The 23,156-nt window shown below is 39.0% G+C and overlaps 3 protein-coding genes and 1 long non-coding RNA gene across 4 annotated transcripts; all 4 read left to right on the top strand.

Annotated features, from left to right (window-relative positions):
• Nucleotides 1-312: 312 nt before the first annotated feature.
• On the top strand, nt 313-6,041 carry LOC146752829 (uncharacterized). The gene is made up of 4 exons (XM_085531346.1): nt 313-436; nt 4,793-5,060; nt 5,550-5,611; nt 5,810-6,041. Exons 1-4 carry the CDS (start codon nt 323-325, stop codon nt 6,014-6,016), a joined length of 651 nt encoding a protein of 216 aa, XP_085387472.1. The 5' UTR covers nt 313-322; the 3' UTR covers nt 6,017-6,041.
• Nucleotides 6,042-7,154: 1,113 nt separating this feature from the next.
• Nucleotides 7,155-11,643, top strand: LOC146752830 (uncharacterized). Its single transcript, XM_085531338.1, has 3 exons — nt 7,155-7,344; nt 9,793-10,996; nt 11,437-11,643. The coding sequence occupies exons 2-3, from the start codon at nt 9,849-9,851 to the stop codon at nt 11,606-11,608; spliced, it is 1,320 nt and encodes a 439-aa protein (XP_085387464.1). The 5' UTR covers nt 7,155-7,344; nt 9,793-9,848; the 3' UTR covers nt 11,609-11,643.
• A 473-nt stretch (nt 11,644-12,116) lies between these two features.
• Nucleotides 12,117-14,749, top strand: LOC146752831 (uncharacterized). The gene is made up of 4 exons (XM_085531348.1): nt 12,117-12,235; nt 12,637-12,798; nt 13,749-13,913; nt 14,548-14,749. Exons 1-4 carry the CDS (start codon nt 12,122-12,124, stop codon nt 14,689-14,691), a joined length of 585 nt encoding a protein of 194 aa, XP_085387474.1. The 5' UTR covers nt 12,117-12,121; the 3' UTR covers nt 14,692-14,749.
• Nucleotides 14,750-16,675: 1,926 nt separating this feature from the next.
• Nucleotides 16,676-19,585, top strand: LOC146752832 (uncharacterized). Its single transcript, XR_014940410.1, has 4 exons — nt 16,676-16,893; nt 17,622-17,748; nt 18,286-18,428; nt 19,441-19,585. It is a non-coding gene; the product is annotated as an uncharacterized LOC146752832 (long non-coding RNA).
• The last annotated feature ends 3,571 nt before the right edge of the window (nt 19,586-23,156 follow it).

The following is a 23,156-nucleotide window of genomic DNA, read 5'->3' on the forward strand; positions in this document are numbered from 1 at the left end:
GTATACTGAATACCTCTCCAGGTAAAAGCAAACTGTGGCCTACATTTTGCAGCCAATGGGATGGAAAAGAAGGCATTAGCAATGTCAATGGTGGCATACCACCTAGCTTCTTTTGACTCCAGTTCATACTGGAGTTCTATCGTGTCTGGTACAGCAGCACTCAATGGAGGTGTGACTTCATTCAGGCCACGGTAATCCACCGTCAGCCTCCATTCTCCACTGGCTTTACACACTGGCCATATGGGGCTGTTAAAAGGCGAGTGAGTTTTGCTAATCGCTCCCTGATTCTCTAATTGGCGAATTAGCTTGTGAATGGGGAGCAATGAGTCCCTATTGGTGCGGTACTGCCGTCTGTGAACCACTCTGGTGGCAATTGGTACCTCTTGGTCTTTTACCTGGAGCAACCCCACAGCAGAAGGATCATCTGACAGATCAGGTAAAGCTGACAGCAGATAAACACCATTTGTGTTAACAGCAGCTATCCCAAAGGCCCATTGATACCCCTTGGGATCCTTCAAATATCCCATCCTAAGGTAATCGATACCCAAAACACTTGGAGCCTCTGGACCAGTCAAAATAGGGTGTTTTTGCCAGTTTTTACCAGTGAGGCTTATTTCGGCCTCCAACATAGTCAATTCTTGGGAACCCCCAGTCACTCCATGGATATATATTGGTTGTGTCCCTTGGTGACTTGAGGGCATTAAGGTGCATTGTGCACCAGTGTCCACCAAGGCTTTATATTTCTGTGGTTGAGATGTGCCAGGCTACTTAATCCACACAGTCCAGTATACTCTATTGCACCTTTCCCCCCCCCTGGCTGGGGGCAGGGCCCCTCTATTGTTTACCTCGGCTTGCAGCAACTGGAACTCTCCCCTTCTTGGAAGAGTTCACCTTGGTAGTTGTTTCACCTTGTAATTCTTCCACTCGTGCCTGAAGTGCAGAAGTGGATGAATTACACCACTTCTTCATGTCCTCCCCATGACTACAGAGGAAAAGCAACAAGGCAAGACGTGTAGTCTCATTGTTGATTCGAGGTGACTTATCATTGTCATTTGCTTGAATACGAGGACGTCTCTTTTTAATGGTTGAGATTTTCGATTATACAGGTCGAGAGGAACTCATGTTGTTTAGCTTTCTCAATAGGCGATCGTGGAAATCCTGGTTTCCATCATCTTGTACCACCGTGGATTCATCTACATCAGGCACATTAGCCAATTTGTCAATAATATCATTTTGTGTTCCCTCCATTTTGTTTAATCTTTCCACAATTTTGACAATGGCTGAAGTATACAGATTAACTTCTGTAGCGCTTATAAATAATTCAAGTTCCTGAAGTCTGCCAATTAGTTCATTCACAAAGGGTTTCCTGTCCCCTTTGCCATATACTAATGCAAGTGCACTGGCATGCTTTTCTGGAGCTGCCTTTGTAAAGTCACGCCACATTTGTCGTGGAACGCGGACTGCTTCAGGATCATGTAATTGGTTTGGATCGTTACGATTGAACTCGGGGCTGTATAGCATTTCCACCAGAGCACTTTCTATCAAAGACTGGATACCTTTCTCTATATCAGTCCATTTCTTTCTCTCAGGCTCCAAGTCCCGTTTAAAGGGGAATCTATCTCTTACCGCTATCAACATCCACTTCCAGAGGGTGTAGGACCGATTTTGGCATGTGCCAATACCTCTGTCCACACACGAGTCCCTGGAAATGCTACCCAGTTGGCGAGCTTCACTGCCATCAAGCCATGCACTGTTGGCACCATTGTCCTAGCAGCGAAGTAACCAAGTGACCATATTTTCTTTTGGCTGACATGTGAAATCCTTTCTTAGATCTCGAATTTCACTCAGTTTAAAAGATCGATCAATAATGGTCGTTATACTTTGCTCACCTTTTGCTCTATCAAGCGTCCCAGGTGTTGATGGTGGCAACTGTGTTGATGAGGCTGCCCCATCTATAAGTTTGGACTCGAGAAATTCTCGTAAAGAAAATCTAGCTTTTGGCTCCTCTTCAGACTCTGACCCCGACCCTTGTGTTATTTCCTCCAGGTAACCCTCCTTCTTTTTCCTCTCTCCTAACTTCCTCTGCTCCTCTAAATTCTTCTGCTCCTCTAACATCTTCTTATTCCCCTCAGACATCCTCTGCTCCTCCAACTTCATCTGCTCCTGAAACTTCTTCTGCTCCTCTAACATCTACTTATACTGCTCTAACATCTTCTGCTCCTCTAACTTCTTCTGGTCCTCTGACTCCCGCTGCTCTCCTGAGTCCCCTTGCTCTCCTGAGTCCTGCTCTCCTAACTCCCTCCGCTCTTCTAACTCCTTCTGCATTTTCTCTGAGTTGAAATTTGTTTTGTCTTTCGCCCTCTTACAGGGGCAACCAACATTGTATCTGGTGTCCCCGATGGTTGGTCCAATTGGACTACATGTGCCCCCGGTGGCTGGTCAGATTGGACTACATGTGCCCCCGGTGGCTGGTCAAATTGGACTACATGCGCCCCCAGTGGCTGGCCAAATTGGACTACATGTGCCCCCAATGGCTGGCCAAATTGGACTACATGTGACCCTGGTAGTTGGTTAAATACATTCAGCTCACCCCGGAGGGCACATAGCTGGTCTCGGAGAGCGTTCCGCTCGAACTGGACAGCACCGAGCTCAGTCTGGAGGCTGTCGTAGTTGGACTGAAGAGTGTTGTACCCGAACCGGAGAATCTTTTGCTCGGACTGGAGAGTGTCGAGTTTGGATTGGATACTCTCATTCTTGGCCCTGAGACTCTCTCTCTCAACCTCAAAATCTTCCCTCTCAGGAATGGTATTGAATAAGGCCCGATAAGCATTAGCTAGGCCCCAAGTCATTTGTGCCTCCTTAGATCTGCCTAAGCCACAGCATTCCTGTCTCAAATATGCAGTCAAACTCTCAGGATTCTTTAAGTGTTCAGGAGTAAAGCTCCATGACACTAAAGATGTCTGTCCTCTAAAAGTCTCTCCAAAGTTTCTCCACACTCCCTGCCACTCAGTATTCTCTGACTCTAAGGAAGACTTCCTCCTGATGTTATAAATCCAGATACCGAGTGAGATCACTACAATAACCAACAGCAAATTGAGGGAGATTAATACGATTGACAGTGTGGTCCACTGGGACAACTGGTCAGTCGAAGACTGCTTAAAAGATGCAAAGAAAAAAGGAAAAGCACGCTCAAAAACCACCATATCCGTACTATTGGTTGCATTAGTTGCATTAGTTGCTCCCTCTGGAACTGCATGCAAATACCAAATAAGCGTTGCTAACCATGCTTTCAATCTATTATACATTTGTATAACTTCATAGGAAAAATAGGCTAGCTTAAACATGGTCCAATATGTTTGGAGCATCGTAAAAGAGGAACTAATGAAATGCAGTACCTTATAAAGCACACTTAGTAGAGGGAATTTTTTTTTTTTTCAATAGAGATGGAAAAAAAGTTAAAAAAAAAAAAAACAAAGCTCAGCAGTGTTTATAAAATAAACCGGAGTATTGGCAGTCCGCCTGGACTTTCAAGGTCAAGCTCACAGGTGCAGAATCGCAAACCTAAGATAGCTCCTTAACAGGAAAAAAAACTTGTAGCTCTGTTAAAAGCTAAAAGAGCAACAGAAGAAAACACAGAAAAACAGCAACTCAATTTGCCCGCATTCTCCACCAAAATCTGTCACGGTTGGAACGAAAAGTCCACCTGCGTCCGTGACAGGGGGCCGTGGGCCCCGCAGGGGCCCTAGGCCAAAAGGAAAAAGTTAATTAGGAAAAGAAAACAGTGGCAACGATCTAAGGAGGCACACTTATTTACTAAATACTATATCGAAATACCGGATAACACAATATAATACAATATAATTGAAAATTGAAAATTGAGCTAACGAATCAAGCAAAATAGGAGAGAGAATGAGTCCCGTAACCGAGAGGCCTACTGTGAAATCTAGGCGAACGGCTGAAGGCTCCCACACACTGCCCTGAACGCCAGAACTCGAAAGACGTCAGTCTGTTCTGCGACAGAGTTAATATAGAGTCCAGGTCCCGTGACCCATCGTGTTGTTCTCTGGGAGATGTAGTCTTCTTCTGTAAGTTGCAGATTCAGTAAAATTATTCATGCTTTATATGATGTTATGATGTGGAATACTGATAGCAAAATTACAAAATTATTAAACCATGACACCCTGGTATTTTTCTTTTTTTTTTCTTAAATATTTTCCTTTTTTTTTTCTTAAATATTTTCCTTTTTTTTTCCTTAAATATTTTCCTTTTTACTATTTAAATGTTATGGGCACATCTTATAGAAACACAAGGCTGTTTACAAAGAAGTGCATGCTGTGTTGCTGTATGATGAGCAAGATACATCTGTTCTTCATCTAGCAGGAATAGTTGCTGAGCCTTAAGAACAGTTTCAGAAAGCTTTGGGAATTTGGGCGTTTTCCTTTTTTCTGCAACACAAAATGAAAATTTACGCTGTATACAAAGAAAAGGGGAGTCCGAACTTGTACGTTAAATTTGAAGGAGATAAATCTGGGGTAATATTCAAAAAAAAAAAAGGGAGTGTGGTCATCAAATACTATAAAATATATTAGCTGTTACTAGAATGCCACTTATCTTCCCCCCATACCAATCACTGTCATGTTGTATGTGAATTTGTGAGGTGGGTTTTGAAGCTGAAATTAAAAACTTCTTGTATGGCTGTCTTCATAGTGGCTATCCAGACTATCTGTAGAAATAACAGCTATTATGTAGTCAGCTATTCACCAGTTTTAACTGATTATAAATTACGTTTCAGGGTGGAGAACATAGCATAGTGCCTGACACCTGTGTTGATCCTGAGGGCATTCTTGATTCTGTGCATTATGATGTCATGGATATTAAAGAGCAAGCTGAGGCAGCACATAGTTCCATTGTATCCCTGGAGGACCCGAAGGAAGATATTGGCTGGTTTGAAAAGCAGCTGGAGAAAACTAACTTTGAACTGATGGAGACCAAAGAAGAGCTACCAGAGAAAAACACCAAACTACTTAAAACTGAAGAAGAGCTGATGCAGAAGAACAAAGGTGAGTTATGCGATGTGAAAGGTAGAAGACAGAAATAGTTCATTAATCTAAAAGAGAAATAACCAGTTTGAGTAGGAATTAGAGGAGATGTTCTACCTTTGGAACCATAGCCTGTAGATAAGTGATAGTTTGTTCCTTGTGTATATTCAGGTTCAGCAATTCCACGGTTTTTGGTTATTTCTTTTTTCCCCCTCTCCTTTAAACTGCAACTAGCAGCTTTACGCTTTCGTAAGTATGGGGTTAAATGTCTATATCTTGATTTTTACTTTTATATTGCAATCTCTACTCTTCTTTATGTCTTGTTGATGCAATGTTTTCGTTCCAAGAAATATAGAAAACTTTTGAATCACTCCCAATAAGTGAAGACCACATGCAAATTAATTAATCTGTTCAAAAGCTACCTAAACGTTAGAATATCTGGAAAAATTGATTACTTAATAAACTATCTATTGGCTACTTATGTAATACAACCTTTTCTGTGTGTTACAGACTTTGAAATGCAGATGATTAAATTGGATGAGTCTGTTGAGCAACTTAAAGAAGCAACTGAGGTAACTTTATCAAGAAGATGTTGTGTAAAATTGTTTTAATACCAACTTGTGGTAGCTTAAAATGCTATTCCAGTAGGCTCCATTAATAGATTTCTTACCAAGCTTAGCTTAACTGAATTTGCCTTTAATGCATTGTGTAATTCAGCTACTTAACACTACATTAGAAACTGATGACTGAATTTATTTTTTATTTCCAAGAAAATGAATGCACAAAATGAAAGGATTCGAGAGCTAATGGACATCGTGGTGCAGAAAGATGACATTATTACAGAGCTACAAGACTTAAAATCTCATTTAGAAGAAAAAGTAAAAGATTATGTGAGTTTTACACATCTCCGTATCCTTATACAAAAAAAGGAAAACACTAATTCTATGCTTGTAATCAACACATTTTTGGAAAACTGATTTTCTGTATGTAGCTGGTACTCGCTTGAAATTGTAAACAATTCAAATTTATCTGAAGGTAGTTGTTGTTAACACAAACAACAAAAATATCAGTGTGTTCCACTAACTCCTGCCTCACACTCCTACATCAGAGGAAGAGCAACAGTAAAAGTATGTTGAGTAGAGTTGGAAGTACGAGTATGAATGGTCAGGATATCTCCACGTTCTATGCAGTCCATAAAACTTTATCCTGACTAATGTACTGTGAGCTACTGAATATGTGAAGACTAGCTTGATTAAGTATGTGTGCATACCACTTCTGGTGTTTTTTGTTCATTTTTTGATGTTTGGTAGCCTGAAGTAGCTCTGAAAACATTTATAGTTAATTCTGTCACTCAGATCTCTAACCTTGTAAGCTTAGCAACTTGACCCTTCTTAGACTTTGACTGTCTGCATCACTGCAACTTAGTATTTCCATGGTATTAAAGCTGACTGTGATGAGTAGTCATGTCCTCACCTATTACTTCTTCCAAGAACAAGGCTCCAACTCTATCTGTGAGATTGTGTGGCCTGAACACTTCTGAAGCTTTTCTTTTCATAAGTTACTAAAGATGAATAATCAGTCCTTGGCAGTGCCAGCATGGCTTAACAATCGTCATCTTGTAAGTAAGGAAGCTTCACTTGTGGTCAAGGACACAATCTAAAATATGCGTGACAGAGCTGAGTAAGCTTTAAGGTTGGATTATATCTGTCACGATGAAAGTGATTTTAGCAGCTTAGCAGAAGTGTGATGTGATGAACTTGTATGAGAGCTGACCATTTGCTCTTTGACCATGTTTGTAATTTTGTTGACTTCTTGGAAACAGGAAATTCTTTGATAAACTGGTAAACTCTTGATTGTGTGCAAGTCTTTTACTTTGTAACCTGCTAGGCTCTTGCTTTCCCTTGTATACTCTACCGAGTATTGCACTTGTCATTATCTGAAGGTGTACTTGTTCTGTCTGCTATTGAGATTTGTAACTGATGTCTATAGAGTCACTGGGTAAGTATTTTAGCTGTATGGTTTTGTGTAAATATTTGCCTACAGAAGATTACTGAGACTTAAGTGCTCCTTTTGTTAAGCTTCAATGTAACTGATCTTATATCAATACAGGAAAAGACTACCTACCATTTAACTACCATTAAAGCAGAACCGGCAGAAGAGAACACTAATAAAGGAACTGAAAGCAGCCAATTTTCAGTGCTTTCAGTTAAAGCACTGAAACAAGAGAAAACTGAGTTGGAAGTGGGAAGAAAGCGCAGTACTGATGAGGATAAGCCTACTGTGGAAGAGCCACCTCCAAAGAAAGGTACAGTTTCTTCCATCCTTGAACAGGATGTCTTCCAAAACAATAAATTGCTTCCTATTCCGGATCGGAAGCAAAAGGCTGTGAAGCGCGTACCTTATGGTATAAGGAGAAAAGCCACTGTGTTAAACTGTAAATAGAAGTAACTGTTATGTAAATATCCCTTTTTCAGAAGGTCCTATGCTGTTCATTTTTGAATGCTTAGGAATAAAAGTTTTTTGCACTATTTTTTTCCTTTTTGCTGCTTTTTCCTCATCTGTTGATGCACTTGCAGATTTGGTAATAGTTTTAAAGCAGTTTCTTTAGGATTGTTTCAACTGCTGTTGCTGATCTTCTGAGTAGCATCAGCTGCTCAAGTGCTTTTTTTTGTTTGTTTGTTTTATTTTTCCTGAAGCAACTATCAAAATTGTTGACGACCTGCTAATTGCTCGCTCATGGGCAATATTTGAGCAAAATGGTTTGGATAAGCTCTGATGCATTTAACTTCACTTCTGGGCACAGCTGAGCATCAGTGTTCCTAGAATTACGGAAGGCATATACAATGTAGAATGGAAAATCTAAAACTTAGCTGTAGTCCCTTCCTTTCTTGTATTCCTCTTGCAAAATATGTGCAAGGGAGAAAGTCAAGGCCTTCTTTGGATGAGATGCTGTTCTTGGATGATTTGTCCCTGCTGCCTTTATTTGGCATAAATATTGAATCCTAATGTGACCACTGAATGGCATCACATATAAGCATCTTACCAGAGACTGAGGGAGGGATGTGGACTCCTCCATACTCCAAATAGTAGTGGGTTTGTTCTAATCATATGACCAAAGCTCTCATTTAAAAATTAATGACAGCAATGCTCCACATAGGAATTAAAATGGGTAGCTGATAGTCACAATGTCAGCATGAAGTTTTCTGTTAAGAAGTACTGAGTATTCAATCATGTTAAAATTTTCTTCTATTTGTGAGTATTAATAGCGTCCAATTTCAAAAACCGCTTAATATATATTCTTTAGCTATGTTAAATATGCACAGTAGAACAATGAGCACAGGTATGTTGTGCTGGTTCTTTTGTAGAATTAGTTATATAAGTAGCACGAGCAAAAGTGTTTTAGGAGATGCTAGGTTATCTCAGCTTCAAGTTCAGGGTATTTACACCATTCTCTGAGCTTTTAGGTCTTGTTTCCTATGCTCTGTAATAATGCTTTTTCCCTACTTCCTGTGTAAGGAGCTTCTAGACTGAACATTACACATCTTCTCCCTAGTCTTATTTATCTTGCTTTAGTGCTTGCTTGTTGTTTTCAGCATAAAGTGTTTAGATTACTTATAAATCATATTCCCCTCACTAGTGTTGCTGGGAGCAGCAGTCAAAACCCAAAACCTGGTTTGGGGTGGAATATGCCACTGCTGTTTCTTCAGTATGACTTTTAAATCAGTTGAGGGCTGTATATAAAACTCCTTAGATGAGTTAAGAGGCTGTTTCCATGCAGTACATGTGAATCTGTATGTAATGCAGGCTGCACGTGGGCGCTATAAAATTCTGCATTTCTGAAGTTGTAGTAATAAAAGGACTGTACAAGTATCACCATGGAATATATTGTTGTGGTGACACAATCCCTAGTAAGTCTTGACTTATATTTATTTTTTTTAATACTTAAAGTATGCATATTATGGAATGGACATAACTGGATTCTAAAGCAATGATGAAATACAGCAGAAGTTGCTTTTGATAGAAAGAAAATGCATGTGATTTTAGCTAAGTGCTCACCAGTTAAAGAAAAAAACAGCCCCAAGCTAATGGAATATTTATGGAAACTTGAATCTGCAAATTTGTACAACTTTATGAGTGAACTTTATATGCAAAAGAGTAAGTGTGGACAGAAGTAGGAATCCTCATATTTTGTTTAGAGATCAACTGAATAAGAGAGACAGATATCAACACTTAAGTGATCAACTTGTCCAGGGTTTTATCTTTCTTTTGAAAGTAAGAGGACTGTGAGTTGGAATGAAATTTCTTAGAGAACTCTTTATCTACCATTTAGATGTAGATGGAGTGATTCCTGGCTGCCTTATAGGGATTGCTGAAGCACGGAAGATAGAAAGAATATAGCTGTGAATTATCTATCTCGTTCCCATGTTTCTTAAATCTAATTAGATTTTCTACTGGTGTGGAGTGGAAGGTTTGAGTAGTGCCATGGTAAAAGTGTTCTTCCAGACTGAAAACCTTTTGCTGTTAATTCTGTATAGAAATCTGAGGCACCTGATTATGTGTCCAGAGGACTTTAATTCCTTCACTGGTATCAAATACTATGTGATGTGAGGCTATGGCTTGCATATTACGACAGTTTTTCACTTAGAAGTTGCTACTTGGTGTTGTGAACTGCTATGTAATAATGATTTTAATCAATCTGAGCTACATTCCTTTTCCCTTTTTTTTTTTGTTTGTTTGTTTGTTTGTTTTACAGTAGTTGTAAATGAGAGAAAGAAAAAGAACACTGTAGAGCAAAAGAAAATTGAACACATGAAACAAAAGTGCTCCTCGTACCGAAAGAAAGTACTAGCACTGAGGGAAAGAACTGAAATCTTGGAACATCATTTAACTGTTCTTGAAGAACAATGCAGAAGAGAAAAAAATAAAAAAGAAGATTTCAGTAAGCAGGTAACAAGCCTGCGTATTGAGCTTTCTTTTTCTGAAGAAACTGCTGATGTCCTCCGTGAACAAATTCTGCAGGGTCAAGCTGACTATCGGGAAATTGCTTCTGAACTGGATGAACAGAAATCTATAAATATGACATTAGAAGACAAAAATGCCCAACTAACTAACAACATAGAAGTTGCCAAAGAATATATAAGTGATAAAGTGTCACAAGTAAAAGAAATGCGGACCAAATTAGATGAATTATACAAATGTCACTTAGAGTTTCACGCCATCGGTACTGACTTTGTCAGTGTAAAGGATTCCTCAGACTCTGAAAAAGATGAGCCAGGGACATCTCAAATTAGTTCTGCATGCACTCAGTCACAGACTTCTTCCATCTCAGATCTTGTGCAGGGCCTCTCCTTTAACTATAGTCTTGAAAGGATTTGGGAAGTATGCAGAAGTATTGTTGATGTTTCCTCACAAAAAAGTGAGCACATCAAAGCACTGCTTCAAGACAATGAAAACCTTAAGGCGGGACTGAATAATGCTGAAAATCATAATCGTCAACTTGTAATGAAGCTATGTGAGATTACAACTCACACTAGTCAGGAAGATGATCTTGTGAATCAGTTACATGAGCAAATAGAAAAGAAAACTCGGGAGTTTGAAGAAAAGACTGCAGAAGATCAGAGAGTGATTGCACAATTTCAGGAGGAAGTTGCCAACTGTGAGGTAAAAATAAGAGAGCTTGAATATCGCCTGGAGGCTTCCAAGACAATGGAAGACAATGTGTCAAAACTCAATGAATTACTTAAAGAAAAAGAATCTATTATTGTTAATCTGGAGACAGTTACAGCAACTCTGCAGGAGAAGTCTGCTAATGCAGACAAAAATTTTGAAGAGTTAAGTAGCAATGAAGCAAATCTGATTCAAGAAGTTATGCAGCTGAAAAACAGCTTGGAGCAGATGAAACATTCTCTTCGGGAAAAGGAAAAGAGTGAAATGGAGAAAGTGCAACGTATAGAATCGTAAGTAACCACTGAGTTAACTTAGAGCCCTTTGAGAATGAACTAGAGTTAAAAATAGTTAATGGGAACATCCCTTCGACTTAATGCATCTGCATGCTTATCAATGGCCAAACTACTACTTTAGGATGCTTTGGTATGCTACTTGAGTTCCAAGGGAAAACAGGAGTGTGCAAGGAAATAAAGAATAATATGGGGATTGCTGGTGGTTTTGTTGTACATCCCTCAGAATAGCATCTGAATAATTTATTGCTTCAGCATCTGATTATGAGAAGCAAGCTGAAATTCAAAAGTAATTGTTTAAATCTTGTCACTGGTCTAGATAGATTTAAGAGTCTATTTACAAATAGAAACCAACAGGCAGGGCATGGATTAAGCTGTAATTGCTGTTTCCATGAGATGTGTAACAGTAATGTTCTTTGTGTCTTTATTTTTAACATAAGGCTAGAAAATATTCTTTCTGAGAGTTCTGCCCTTGTACTGAATTTGAAAAAAGATTTGCAGAGGAAAGAAGAAGAGTATGCAGATCTAAAAGACAAACATTCTGATGCCGAGAAACAAATTCAGCAAGTACAAAGCGAGGTTTGTAGTCAACTGAGCTATTTTTTTCTGTAAGATTATGCTTGGCTTTCTGCTGTTAAAACTTCTCAAACTTTAACTATGAAGCTGGAAATTTCACACTAGTGTGGCTAGCAGCAAATCTTAGGTAAAGTTGCCATTGAAGCTCTAGAGGGGACCAGAAGTTAAAACATGGTTTCGCATAGATAATGAACAGAGGAAAGTAAAGTTGGTTGGTAGTCTGGAATAAGGTTTGTGAAGAGAATAGTTAATCTGCCTCTGGAGGGGACTTGTTATTATCTCTACGTTACTGGTGACTTGCCATTGGTATCTGTGGTAACTCCAAAGCCTAAAACCTAAGTCTTGTGAAAAAACGCTGATAACTGGGAAGAAGAATGAAGCTTAAAAATGAATTCATGTCTTCCTTGGTAACCTTGCATTTGCTGTCATTTTCCTACTCAGCACTTGTTTGTGAATTCCTCTTTATTTAACAAAGAAGTATTTGGCCAGGTTGGATTACAGAAGTCTTTTAATGAACCGTGAGCTGTGCTTACATTACAGGTGTCCACGATGCGTTCTGTGGAGGAATCCCTCAGGAACAGGATGGATGAACTTGAAAGGATTAATAACCAGTTTAAGGATGAGCTGGATTATAAAGACTATACTATCCAACAACTTAAACAGGTATTTTTCTTGCTCTTAATTTTTATTAAATGAATGATGCATGTTTTCCAAGCAACAGGAAAAAGGTCAAAAAAAAAAAAAAAAAAATTGGAGCAAAATGAAAGTGGCCAACTGAAATTAGCGGTAGACCATGAAAGATATTCAAATAATTAGTCACTACAGAGCACTGGCAGATTGCTTTAAATACAATAATCTGCATAGTAAATACATACGTAATACATGCATGTAACCTGATCTTGTTGAGTGACATCACGATATGTTAATTGAAATGTCTTACCATAAACTCTTTTTATCAGCTTGAGTCCTTACTTATGCTATATGAAAAACTTATTAATTCTAGGCTGTCTTAAAGATTCTGCTTGTTTCTACTGTGTATGCTTTTCTTTCATCATGAAATATAGGAGCTGGAGGAAAAGGACCATAATCTTCAAAAGTGGCGTGAGGAGAGAGATCAGTTAGTTGAAGCTTTTGAAGAACAGCTCAAAACTTTGGCTTCTAATGCCATACAAAAAGAGACAGAAATAGCAGAACTGAGACAATCTGCCTTAAAGGATTCAAGCAAGGTCAGCTCTCCTTTCCTCCTACCTGATTAGCTACCCATAAATTCTGTAAAACTCCTGTACCTGCTCTTTGTATTCTGGGTGTGCTTCTGTTCTTGAACACTGTTGTATTGACATCATGTGCAACTAACCAAAAAAAGCACCAGCTTTTATTTTTGTTCTTCAGAAACAGAATTTCTGTTAATTACTAAAATTTCAAATTTTTCAGTAGTTCAGATAAGCAGATGTCAGTTTGATGCTTATGATCCTACAATCAGACTGTACATCTGTAGCTTTTTCCGATAATTCACAGCATTTCCGGATCCCAAGCTAGGCTCAATACTCAGACAGTAGTTCTGTCTCAGGTTTCTTACTTTCTTTGCTTTCTCTGAGGTAGTATCTACAATGGCATGAAAAGACAGAAGGGGACGTGGAGAGAGATTAAGGGAAGCATCAAAAAGCAGAGGGGGGATGATCTCTGGAAGTTGCATTTCTTATTTCAACATCCAGCTTTTAATCAGGATAGCCAATCTAAGCCGTAGCATAGAATTTCAGAAGCTAAACAGAAGACTAAATGAGTTGTGGTCTTTTGAGAATGTTTGGATTCACTTTCTCTGAGAAGAAAGATGTTCTCATAGCAAAACTTCCCCTACAACTGCTGACTTTCTCACAGTACCAAGGATTTGGGAACAAATAAAAGCTCGGGTTATTATATCTTAAGGCAGATGAAGGCTGAAGCACATAAGTAAAATAGAAGAATCAAAATATATTGTATTACAACTTCCCAGGCAATTCTGTGACAACTGCACTTGTAACAGTGACCGTACAAATCCGTGAAATGTTACTGTTCTTGAATAGTTAAGTGTTCTAGCCTGTAATTCTAAAACTGATGCTACTAAGTAATTGCAATACTGCTTGTGTGTGTTAATTCCTTTTGCCAATCCCACAACTCAGCAGTTTTTAGTGTTTATTAGGATAATGCAACTGTGATAGAAGAGTTAAGAAAAGAACTGGCTGACAAAGATGACTTTATAAAGGAATTAAAACAACGCATTAACCACAGTAGCCCTCAGTGTTTGCCAGAAATACCTTTACTTGAAGAAAGACAAAGTAGAAGGAATGACTCTGTAAATGAAAAGGTATGATTATATTTATAGAAAGTCAGTACTTAACATCTTGTTAACCCCTTTTTGTTCTTCTGTTTTCCTAGGAGATACTGGAGCTAGAATCATTTTTCTTAGCATATAGTCCTTTAACTACATATTCAGTGATGAGTACTTGTTGGTTCTTTTTGTCTTCCACTCAAACATGAGCTCTCATCTTCTCAAAAATATTTTATTTACTAGAACACCATCTCTGTGTGTACATTATGGAACTTTTCCATGCAGTTTTCCATGTATTCGTATGTGGATGCTGAAGATTAGGCAGAGGTTTAGCCTTTGGTGTTCTAACATAGCAGCTGTGAGCGTGCAGAGTATGGGGGGAATGGATGACAAAACGACCAGTGTTACAGATTTTGTCCCTAAATAATGTCTCGCTTTCTCTCTTTTGGAGGCAGAATACTGCCTGAGACTGTTAGTGAGACCCAGTAGGGTGTATATGAAGATCACACAACGAATAGATGTTACTACCTTCCCACACTTGTGCTGTGTTTCAGCTTACGTGTTCATGTGGCGTCTGAGCTTGAGGTTTTACACTGTAACTTTAGAAAACTCGAGATATTTTGGAGGTCTAATGCATAGCCTAATCTTTACTCCTTTTAAATATTTACAGCCTAGGAAACAACAAAGCAAAACTAAAACTGGAAAAAGTATTCCATTAAGATGCAAAGCTGAAGACAATTATTTGTCACGTCGATGTACTAGGAGCCTCACTTCATTAAATGAATCTGAGGTTAGTATGAAACTTCAGATCTGAAAATGTTGTGATTGTATTGCTTTTGATAAGGAATGAGTAGGAAAAGATCTTATGTTCTCTAAACAATTCCCAAGTTTTAATTTATTTATCCCTTTCAAGGTGATCAGATCACCTGTTTTTATAGCCTTTGATAGGAATAAAAGCTGTTGAAACAATTGTGTGATGAATTTTTTTCAGGTGCTGTTGAAAACTCTCCTCATGTTAATGCTTATGAAGTGGCTCATGATTAGATAAGTTACTTGGAAAAAATTCATGGAGCCACTGAAACGGGCACAGCAAATTGAACTTATTTTCTTCCTCTGCAGGATTTCTGGATATTGTTTTGTTAGCAGATGATGTTAATCATTCCTATATAAGTTTTTAATTGCTAACTTTCATAAAATGGCAGTTACATATATTTTAAAAACAAAGTATTTATTAACCAACTTAATTCTTGGAAATACAGTGGGTGGTGATACTCCATTCAGATTCTTAGCAGAGCCTGATAAAGTGGCTCTGACTACTTTTTGTCTTTCTACAATCTTTGGTAACTTTTTGAGAGGAAGAAGACTCCCCTCAGGGGGTCGGAACAGTGTAAGTAGTAAAAGCTGCTAGTCTGTGTTTGGGACACTGGAGTTTGCTAGTTACTAGCAGCAGTAGAAGCAGCCATCTACCATTTTCTGATGTCCCCAGCAGCCTGTCTTCCATGTGTTCAACCAGCATCTGAACTCATTTTTGATATGCTAGCTGAATTCCTGCCATAGAGAAGGAGGAGTCCAGGTGATCTCAGCTCTGACTTTGTTGTTCCTGTTGAGAAAAACAGGATTGGGTGGATTGTGGACAGTAAGTGCTGCTGGGGAAATGCATACTGACATTTCCCTGTCACTTAGCTGTGAATTTGCTGCCATTTGACCATGAGCAGGTACATGATAGCCTTCAGCTTAAGTACGGTGTCATTGCTTGAATGTCTGTATTCTCTCCAGGGAAAAGATAGCAATGGAGTTCTTTAATGACTTTTACAGGGCTTGCACCTTGCCAGCTGGACCTTACTTATGTAAATAACATCTCTAGTGTAGAAGAGGAAGGGCAAATTCCCTAAGATTAAGCTGGAACTAATTGAACACTTGAATCAAATGCTCCTGTTCCTGCCCAGTTCTGACACAGCAGAGTTGAGATGAAGAAAATCGTGTCAGTTCTACCACCATTCTCTATAAAAAAAAAGTGTAGTTGTCTGTGCCCTTGAGAAAAAATGACTTGTAAAGTATCAGGCTCAGTTTTACATGGAGAACTTTTTTTGTGATCATAGATTGGAAATAATTTTAAATGTAACAAGTTCTAGGAAAGAGGGGTAAAACTCTGCTGTAACTGAAATAGACTCCTTCTGTTACAAGTGTTCTTACTGCAGGAAAATCGAATGCTTACATATCCTTTTCCAGATGCTTTATAGCTTTTTAATCTCATGGCTACCTTAACACTTGCACTTAAAATTCTTCTGTGCTATCAGGAGCATTTGGAAACTGTCCTCGACTCTTCTGGAGTGTCCGCAGAAAATGGCAAAACTAGTCGGTTCCCAAAACCGGAGCTGGAAATCCCACTGACACCTCTGCAACCTGATAAGATGGAGATAAAGCAGCACGGCAGCATGATACCTTTAGGAGTGAAAATGCCTAAGGCAAAAAAGAAAAGAAGTGATGACATGCATGAGGTATGACCTAGACCCAACAGAAAACAAAATATCTGATGCCTTTTTACCATTCTCATTTAAGCATTAAAGAAATGCTATTTCTACCTCAGTAAAGTAGTTGAAGAATTTAATCAATGAACTGCTTTAATGAACAAAACTAATAGCCAAGCTCAGTGATAATGGTTTAAGAGAAGGGAATTTCTCTTAACTCCATTGTGTATTTTCTTTGAAACTGTAGACATAAATCAGCTTTTTAGACATCATGAGATGTCTAATACTGATATCTTAATGTCCTGTTTTTATAATTGAATGCTTATTTATTATTTGATTTACAGTGGAATAGTTACCACTAGCAAATACTTCCCTACTATTAGCAAAAGTGTTTAAAGTGTTCACTTTTGTGACATCAGTTGTTCTTTCCAAAAGAATCATGGCTGAAACTTGTCTTATTTTCCCAGGATTTTGTGAAAAGTGAGAACACGAAAAATACAAAATCTGTCATGGCTTTTAATTCACCCTCTGCAAGTGACGAGAAAATGGTTGGTTTTTGTTCTAGTTTTGAAGCTAGCTTGGGACTTCCTGTAATTGTGTGGTCACACGAAAGAAGCAGTGTCTTATCCTTATGTGTATACCTGAATGGGAATCTTACATGCTTATGAGCTCTTCCTATTAAATTCCATAAGCTAACCAAAGGGCAAGTCAGTCTGTCCCCAGAGCGTGTAATGGCTGTACTGTGTAATGATTTGGAGGGAAGGATATTGCACAATGAATAGTTGGGAAGAGAAGCTTTAGTGGATTATCGTGTGCTTTTGTAAGTGAAGCCCTTGTATTAAACTAAGGTTCATATCATTAATATGCATGGCAGTTATTAAAAGCAGATGTTCACATGTGATAGCAGTATCCTTGGCATGGTCAGAGTATGAGTAGTAGATTTTTCCCATCTGTTGTCTTCTGTTTTGTATGTTTGTTTATTTTATGTAATTAGAACAGCTTATGTAAGAAACAACTCCACAGCTTGGGAGCTACTTTTAAAGAAACTACTGCCTTATTAAGAAACTTTAAGAAACGTATGCCTTGAAATAGCTGAGATTTTGACAACTCCCTAAAGGGTATAAAATTGTCTACATTACTTGCCGTTGTGGTATCATCAGCATAACGAACAGAGGTGTCAGTAGTAAAGCTCAAAATGTCAACTTAAAATAACATTGAACTAAAATGAAGTTTAAACAATGCTCTTGTTTCACATGTTCACATCTCTGTTGAACAGAAATCCGGAAAAGACTACTTCCTGAGAAAGCGAGTACGTGCTTCAAGACTGACTAAAAAGATCGATGAAACACTGCAAAATGTTGGAGATTTTATTCAAAGCTCTCCTTCTATTATACACTCTAAAGGTTGGTGTAGAATAAGTTCTATTCCATATTTTCTAGACATTGTAGAATGGCTTGTTTCTGCTGTAGGCTATTAATGTATGTGTTCTTAGACTTGTCTGCCATGTTAAGTTGTCCTTTGATTTATGAAGTAAATGCATTTATTCGTCTCTTCAGAGATTCATTCTTACATTTGTGAAAACCTACAAGTATACAGAGAAAGTTGGTTCTGTCTTGTGCTTCTGTCAGCACGAAAGTTAGGCCTGTTGTTTAACTCCTGCTGAAGTTTCTGACTTCCAGCGACTTCTGAGCCATGATTGTCTTTCATACTCCATTTTAATGCGTGCTTTAAGCTGCCGTACCTGAAGCTATAAACTGTTTCAGCTATAGAAGCAATAAAGAACCTCGATGAACAAATACAATTTCTGAGTATTTTCACTTAAATTTTACGTGTCATTTATAAACCAAGTTTGTTACGAAGCTTTTTTTGCATTCAGTGATTTAAAGACTCACAAAACCAGTAAGTTGATTGGTTTATGTATCAAAACAAATTTCTTCTAGCCAAGAAGCTGATGTCAGCAGTAAGTTCTCCTAAATCAAACGAACCTGAAAGTCTTGAAGAAGGAGAGACCAAGCCAAAATGATGCAAAAGGAAGCTGTATTCCACTGTCGTTTCTGGCCCTCTAGATATACCTGCTTCTTCAGTAAGCAATTATACTGTAGTCTTGACTTAAAATAAACTACTAAGGAGTCCAAACAGACTGGAGGTTTCATCTATTTGCAGGGGGAGGTTGAAAGTACTGAGGTATTTCTTTATTCTACCAAGTCATTCTTGTTGGTCTTCCTGCTGTTCTGTTTTATTTTGTCCTCAAAGATCTCTGTGTTTGGCTGGCTTACAGTTTACTAAGTAGGCGATGTAGCAATCACGGAGATGTCTTCTAATTTGGAATCATAGATAATTTCAGTGTGTCGGAGTGGGATTATTCTACTACACGCTTTTCTAGAGCACAACTTAGACAGCTTTTTAGGTATGCTTAAACTATGATCTCCTGTCTAAGCCAACTTGCAAAGGATCTGATGTGCCAGTTTCATGACTCTGTCGGCAGCTATTGTGCTAAGAACATTCTTGCTCTGTTGGAACTGCATCTTTTAATTATATTAGAGTCCTTTTTCTGTTCAGCATAGTGATCATTTGCCCATACTGTAATATCCCTCTGAATTTTTTGATGATTTGACGAATGATAGGGGCAGAAACCAAAATGTTATTTTTTTTGTTAGAGGATGAAGAAGATGAGACAATTTCTTCTCTCACTGTAGTTCTGAGAACATGGAACTGAACCGAGAACTGAAATTCTGGGCAAGTCATAGCTACAGGGATTGAGGCTAAAAATGTTTTCTGAACGCTTCATGTTTCACAAAACAAGTATTATAATACTCTTTTGAAAACAAGTATTTCAAAATGAAAGCTGCCTTCAGGCTTTCCTCAGATGTGTGTGCTTTTTTAAGATAAACAGGATTTTGTACATTCTCCATATTTGTTCCTTGTGATTAAGCTGCATTAAAATGATCTCGGTATCCCATAGTTTTCTGAATAAAATATAATAAGCAAATTCCATTCTGAAATCCATTTAGGGGAAGAAATATGTTTGCGTGGGTCAAGAAGAGCTTGTCAGTCTTGTGCGAAAAGATGAGTAACTTTTGAAATGTTTTCTTCAGGAATCTGAGGAACAAAAGAAGGAAAGTGATCATCTGATCATCAAGCGACGGCTGAGATCCAGAAGAGCTAAAAAACCTTGAAGAAGCATGTTTGTTCCCCTTTCTCAGGACATACTTTTATCGTATTATTAAAACTGGTTGTTAATAAACAGTAACAGTTACTCCGTTGTGTTCTTAAATTTGTATATAGGTGTTTGTTGCAGAACGGCAGGAGAAAAGCAGATGACCACAGCTGTCATTGACATATGATCAGCTAATCTCGTTTATTCCTTGGCTGCGTGTACATTTATAATACGGATAATTAGCTCATACATATTGCAAAAGTGGAGCTCATCATTGGTTCCCAATTACATACCATCCCCGAGTATCTTAACAGCTTGTTGTTATCAACTGAAACCTACTCCCTTGCTGAGTTCCCAGAACCATGGCTAGTTTCTCACCATCCCAGGGCATCCTGTTGTTCTTGCTGTCCTTGCAGGTGTTATGGCTGCTTGCTTAGCTGCACCATGTTTACGACCCTTCTCAGCTAACTAGCTGTAAAAAACACTCTCTACATTTCCCCCGTTTTCTTTTAGGCTGAAAAAGGGTTTGATTTAACGACCGATTAATCATATTTAACAAGCAGTTCAGTTCATTTGTTCAATCAGTTCTCATGTAGTTTTATCCTGCTTCGTAGCTGCTGTTCTGTGAACTTCTCATCTGGATCCATGACGGACACTCTGTAGAATTCTTCTTACAATACTGCCTATAGAATAGCAACACTACTTAAATTAATAACATAACTATTATAACTCAATCAAGGCCTCGATTGACAATACTCTAAAAGTGAAAAAAGAGACAAGTCAAATACAACATAACAACATTACTGTTAAACCCACTAAAAAAAACAAACATGTTTGTACTGCAACCTAAGTTTCTGTAACCTGAAAATAAATCCATGAGGGTCCCATTGTGTTAATCTGTAACTGATCAGGAAAAGTCTTCAATTTTCATATACTCTGATATATTGATTTTAATGACCACTAAAATTTGTGCAATAAATGCTTTTATGATGCTCATAACCATGCTCTACCAACTGAGTTATCCGGGCTAATAATTGATTAATGATCGTGCAATTTTATGAAGTAGCATGTCAAATAGAACCAATTTTAGAGGACAAACGTACTAGAGTATCACTAGGGGCATTATTACTTATTGACCCTTGAGAAACAGCAAGCCATGTTGGTGGTGGATGCGACAGGTAGTGCCAGCAGGGTGTCCCCTGCTTCAAGGTGCACATTTCCTCTCTCACCCATCACAGATTCTCTCCTGCATTCAGGGTCTGAAGGATTTCTTCCAGTTGTACACCATATCCGCATGGCCAGTGATATAGAGCCCAAGTGGAACACCTGCTTGGAAAACAGAATAAACTATCAAATTTAGTTCTATTAGCATGCACTTTTGTCTAAAATGATGCATGGTTATATTTCAAAAATCCCAATTAGTTGGATGTAAGAGAGGTATCTATTCTATGATACAGGGTCATCTCTTTGCCTGGGATTCCTTTCCAGGTTTTGTCTTTGCAAATTAAGAAAAGCTAACTAATAGGCTAATAACATCATAACCAAACAGTACTAAAACATTAAAAGAGCTATTCCTGTAGATTCTAGCATTGATTACATCAAATCCTGTTTAATACACATCTGATCTATTACTAAAATAGAAGAAGCACACAACATCCTAGCTAATGCGTTAAATTCTAAATCTTGAGACTGCATTGGTAAAACAGAAAATCACACACTATGTCAAACTATTACTAATATTATCTATAACATATATTATCTATAACACAGCAAGTTACAAAGCAATACCACTAAGTAAGAAACACACAATTACAATTACTATGAAGGCTGGATGCTATTTTCTGCCTTCAGATGAGACTGAAGATATCATGCTGGAACCCACATAGGGCCAGTCCCTGTGGAAATAGGAGCATATTCACGACCCCAAGTTGTCAGTGGTAGGGGACAGCCCCAAAGTCCTGTGGCCATATTCCAAACATTAACCATAGGCTGTTCCTTTAGCACTGGGGAAGCCTCAAAATGATGATCCACATAAGCTGTATCTCAGAATCACAGATCACAGAATCACAGAATTACCCGGATTGGAATGGGCCTCAAGGATCATGTAGTTCCAACCCCCCTGAACACGATTCAAAAACTTCAGCACAAACAAAACAAGCAAAACCTTACATAATATTTTCAAAAAATTCAGCACAAGCAAAACAAGCAAAACCTTGCATAATATTTCTTGTAGTGTGTCTCCCATATTCCCCCTTTTTTGTTTAATAATAAGAATGGATTTCAATGTTTGATAAATGTGCTCAGTGATAGCTTGTCCAGTGGGAGAATGAGCAATGGCTGTAGTATGTTTAACACCCCCTTGGAGGAAAGTTCGAGTGGCCTTAGAGGTATACGCAGGCCCATTATCTGTTTTTGATGTATGTGGGATTCCCATAGCAGCATAAGCAGATAACCAGTGTTTACGGGTGTCATGACTGTGTTCACCTGTATGTGCTGTGGTAAATACGTAAGAAAAATTAGTATCTATTGTTACATGTGCATATTTTAGACAGCCAAATTCAGGAACGTGAGTGACATTTGTCTGGCACAGTTGAAGAGGTGCTGTGCCACATGGATTTGTCCGAGTCTGAGGCAAAGAGCTATCAGTCAAATTATGTAGCTGGTATTCAGTCACAAACATGGTGTATTGCATAAGACAGAGGATCATTCTTAACACAATTTTCCAGTCGTGAAGGGTCATAGCGTAACTGTCACTGTTTGCAACCAAAAGATTGTATGTAAAGGCTGACTGAACTCCGTATGTTCTCGCTGACTCCCTTAGCTGCTTCACTGCCTCATAAGGCAGAGATTCCAAATGGGGGACCTGATTAGGAAAGGCTTGCAACGTGTCAGCATCACCCCTTAATACTGTTTCTTTTCTGCCTTGCTCTAAGACATCACAGTACGCTGTAGGGAAATTTGTCGTTCCTGCTCCAAACCAAGTATCATCAGGAGGAAATGCGTCCGATTCTCTTTCTGGATCTACAGGACCGGGGTCACAACGATCCTCTGGTTTCAGTCTGTCCGTGTCTTTAACCACGTTACACACGGGCTGCACAGACGCAGCCGCGCACGACGAGGGGGGGGCGGCACGGCGAGGCGCAGAGAACGACGTGGGCGGAGCAGAGGGCGGGGGCGCGACGAGCGACGTAGGCGGACTGAAGGGCGGGGGGGCCGTAGAGGCCGACAACGTGGCGAGTGACGTGGGGGGGGGCGGCAGGCGGCCGCTGGCTGGGAACGGCTGGTTGTATCAGAGCGCGGCCGCTGTTCTTTCGTGCGCTGGGCTGGAGGTTTCTTGACCGGTGACGGCAGGTGACGGGTAAATCTTTCCTTTAATTCAGATGCTTTCAGGTACAGAGACACAGACAGCGATGCCAGTGCCATCATTGCCCTGTGACTAAATCCCGGCACCCACCGCTGCTCTTCCCTGCTGCCTATTTGATCCCTCATCCTCCAGGTGTCTCCAGCTCTCCTAAATAAATGGTCGTGGTTAAAGGCATGTTTTCAGCAGGCCATTTAGACACATGCTCCTGCCACAGCCTGCCAGATTTCCCCATCCCTTTCTTACTGTTCAGTCAGATACCTCCCAATTATCTGTCTGATTTCTGACTTTTA

The sequence above is a fragment of the Coturnix japonica genome, unplaced genomic scaffold (genome assembly GCF_054131305.1).
Source record: "Coturnix japonica strain WE unplaced genomic scaffold, WE-NBRP24 Scf041, whole genome shotgun sequence".
In the NCBI taxonomy this organism is placed as follows: Eukaryota; Metazoa; Chordata; class Aves; order Galliformes; family Phasianidae; genus Coturnix; species Coturnix japonica.

Bases quoted from the DNA above. Each gene is read 5' to 3' on its own strand.
- LOC146752829 (XM_085531346.1), top strand. From the start codon at position 323: ATGAGTCCCTATTGGTGCGGTACTGCCGTCTGTGAACCACTCTGGTGG. The intron at 5,061-5,549 runs GTGAGTTATGCG...TGTGTGTTACAG, and splicing joins GCTGATGCAGAAGAACAAAG to ACTTTGAAATGCAGATGATT. The intron at 5,612-5,809 runs GTAACTTTATCA...TTTATTTCCAAG, and splicing joins AACTTAAAGAAGCAACTGAG to AAAATGAATGCACAAAATGA.
- LOC146752830 (XM_085531338.1), top strand. From the start codon at position 9,849: ATGAAACAAAAGTGCTCCTCGTACCGAAAGAAAGTACTAGCACTGAGG. The intron at 10,997-11,436 runs GTAAGTAACCAC...TTTTAACATAAG, and splicing joins AAAGTGCAACGTATAGAATC to GCTAGAAAATATTCTTTCTG.
- LOC146752831 (XM_085531348.1), top strand. From the start codon at position 12,122: ATGCGTTCTGTGGAGGAATCCCTCAGGAACAGGATGGATGAACTTGAA. The intron at 12,236-12,636 runs GTATTTTTCTTG...CATGAAATATAG, and splicing joins CTATCCAACAACTTAAACAG to GAGCTGGAGGAAAAGGACCA. The intron at 12,799-13,748 runs GTCAGCTCTCCT...AGTGTTTATTAG, and splicing joins CCTTAAAGGATTCAAGCAAG to GATAATGCAACTGTGATAGA.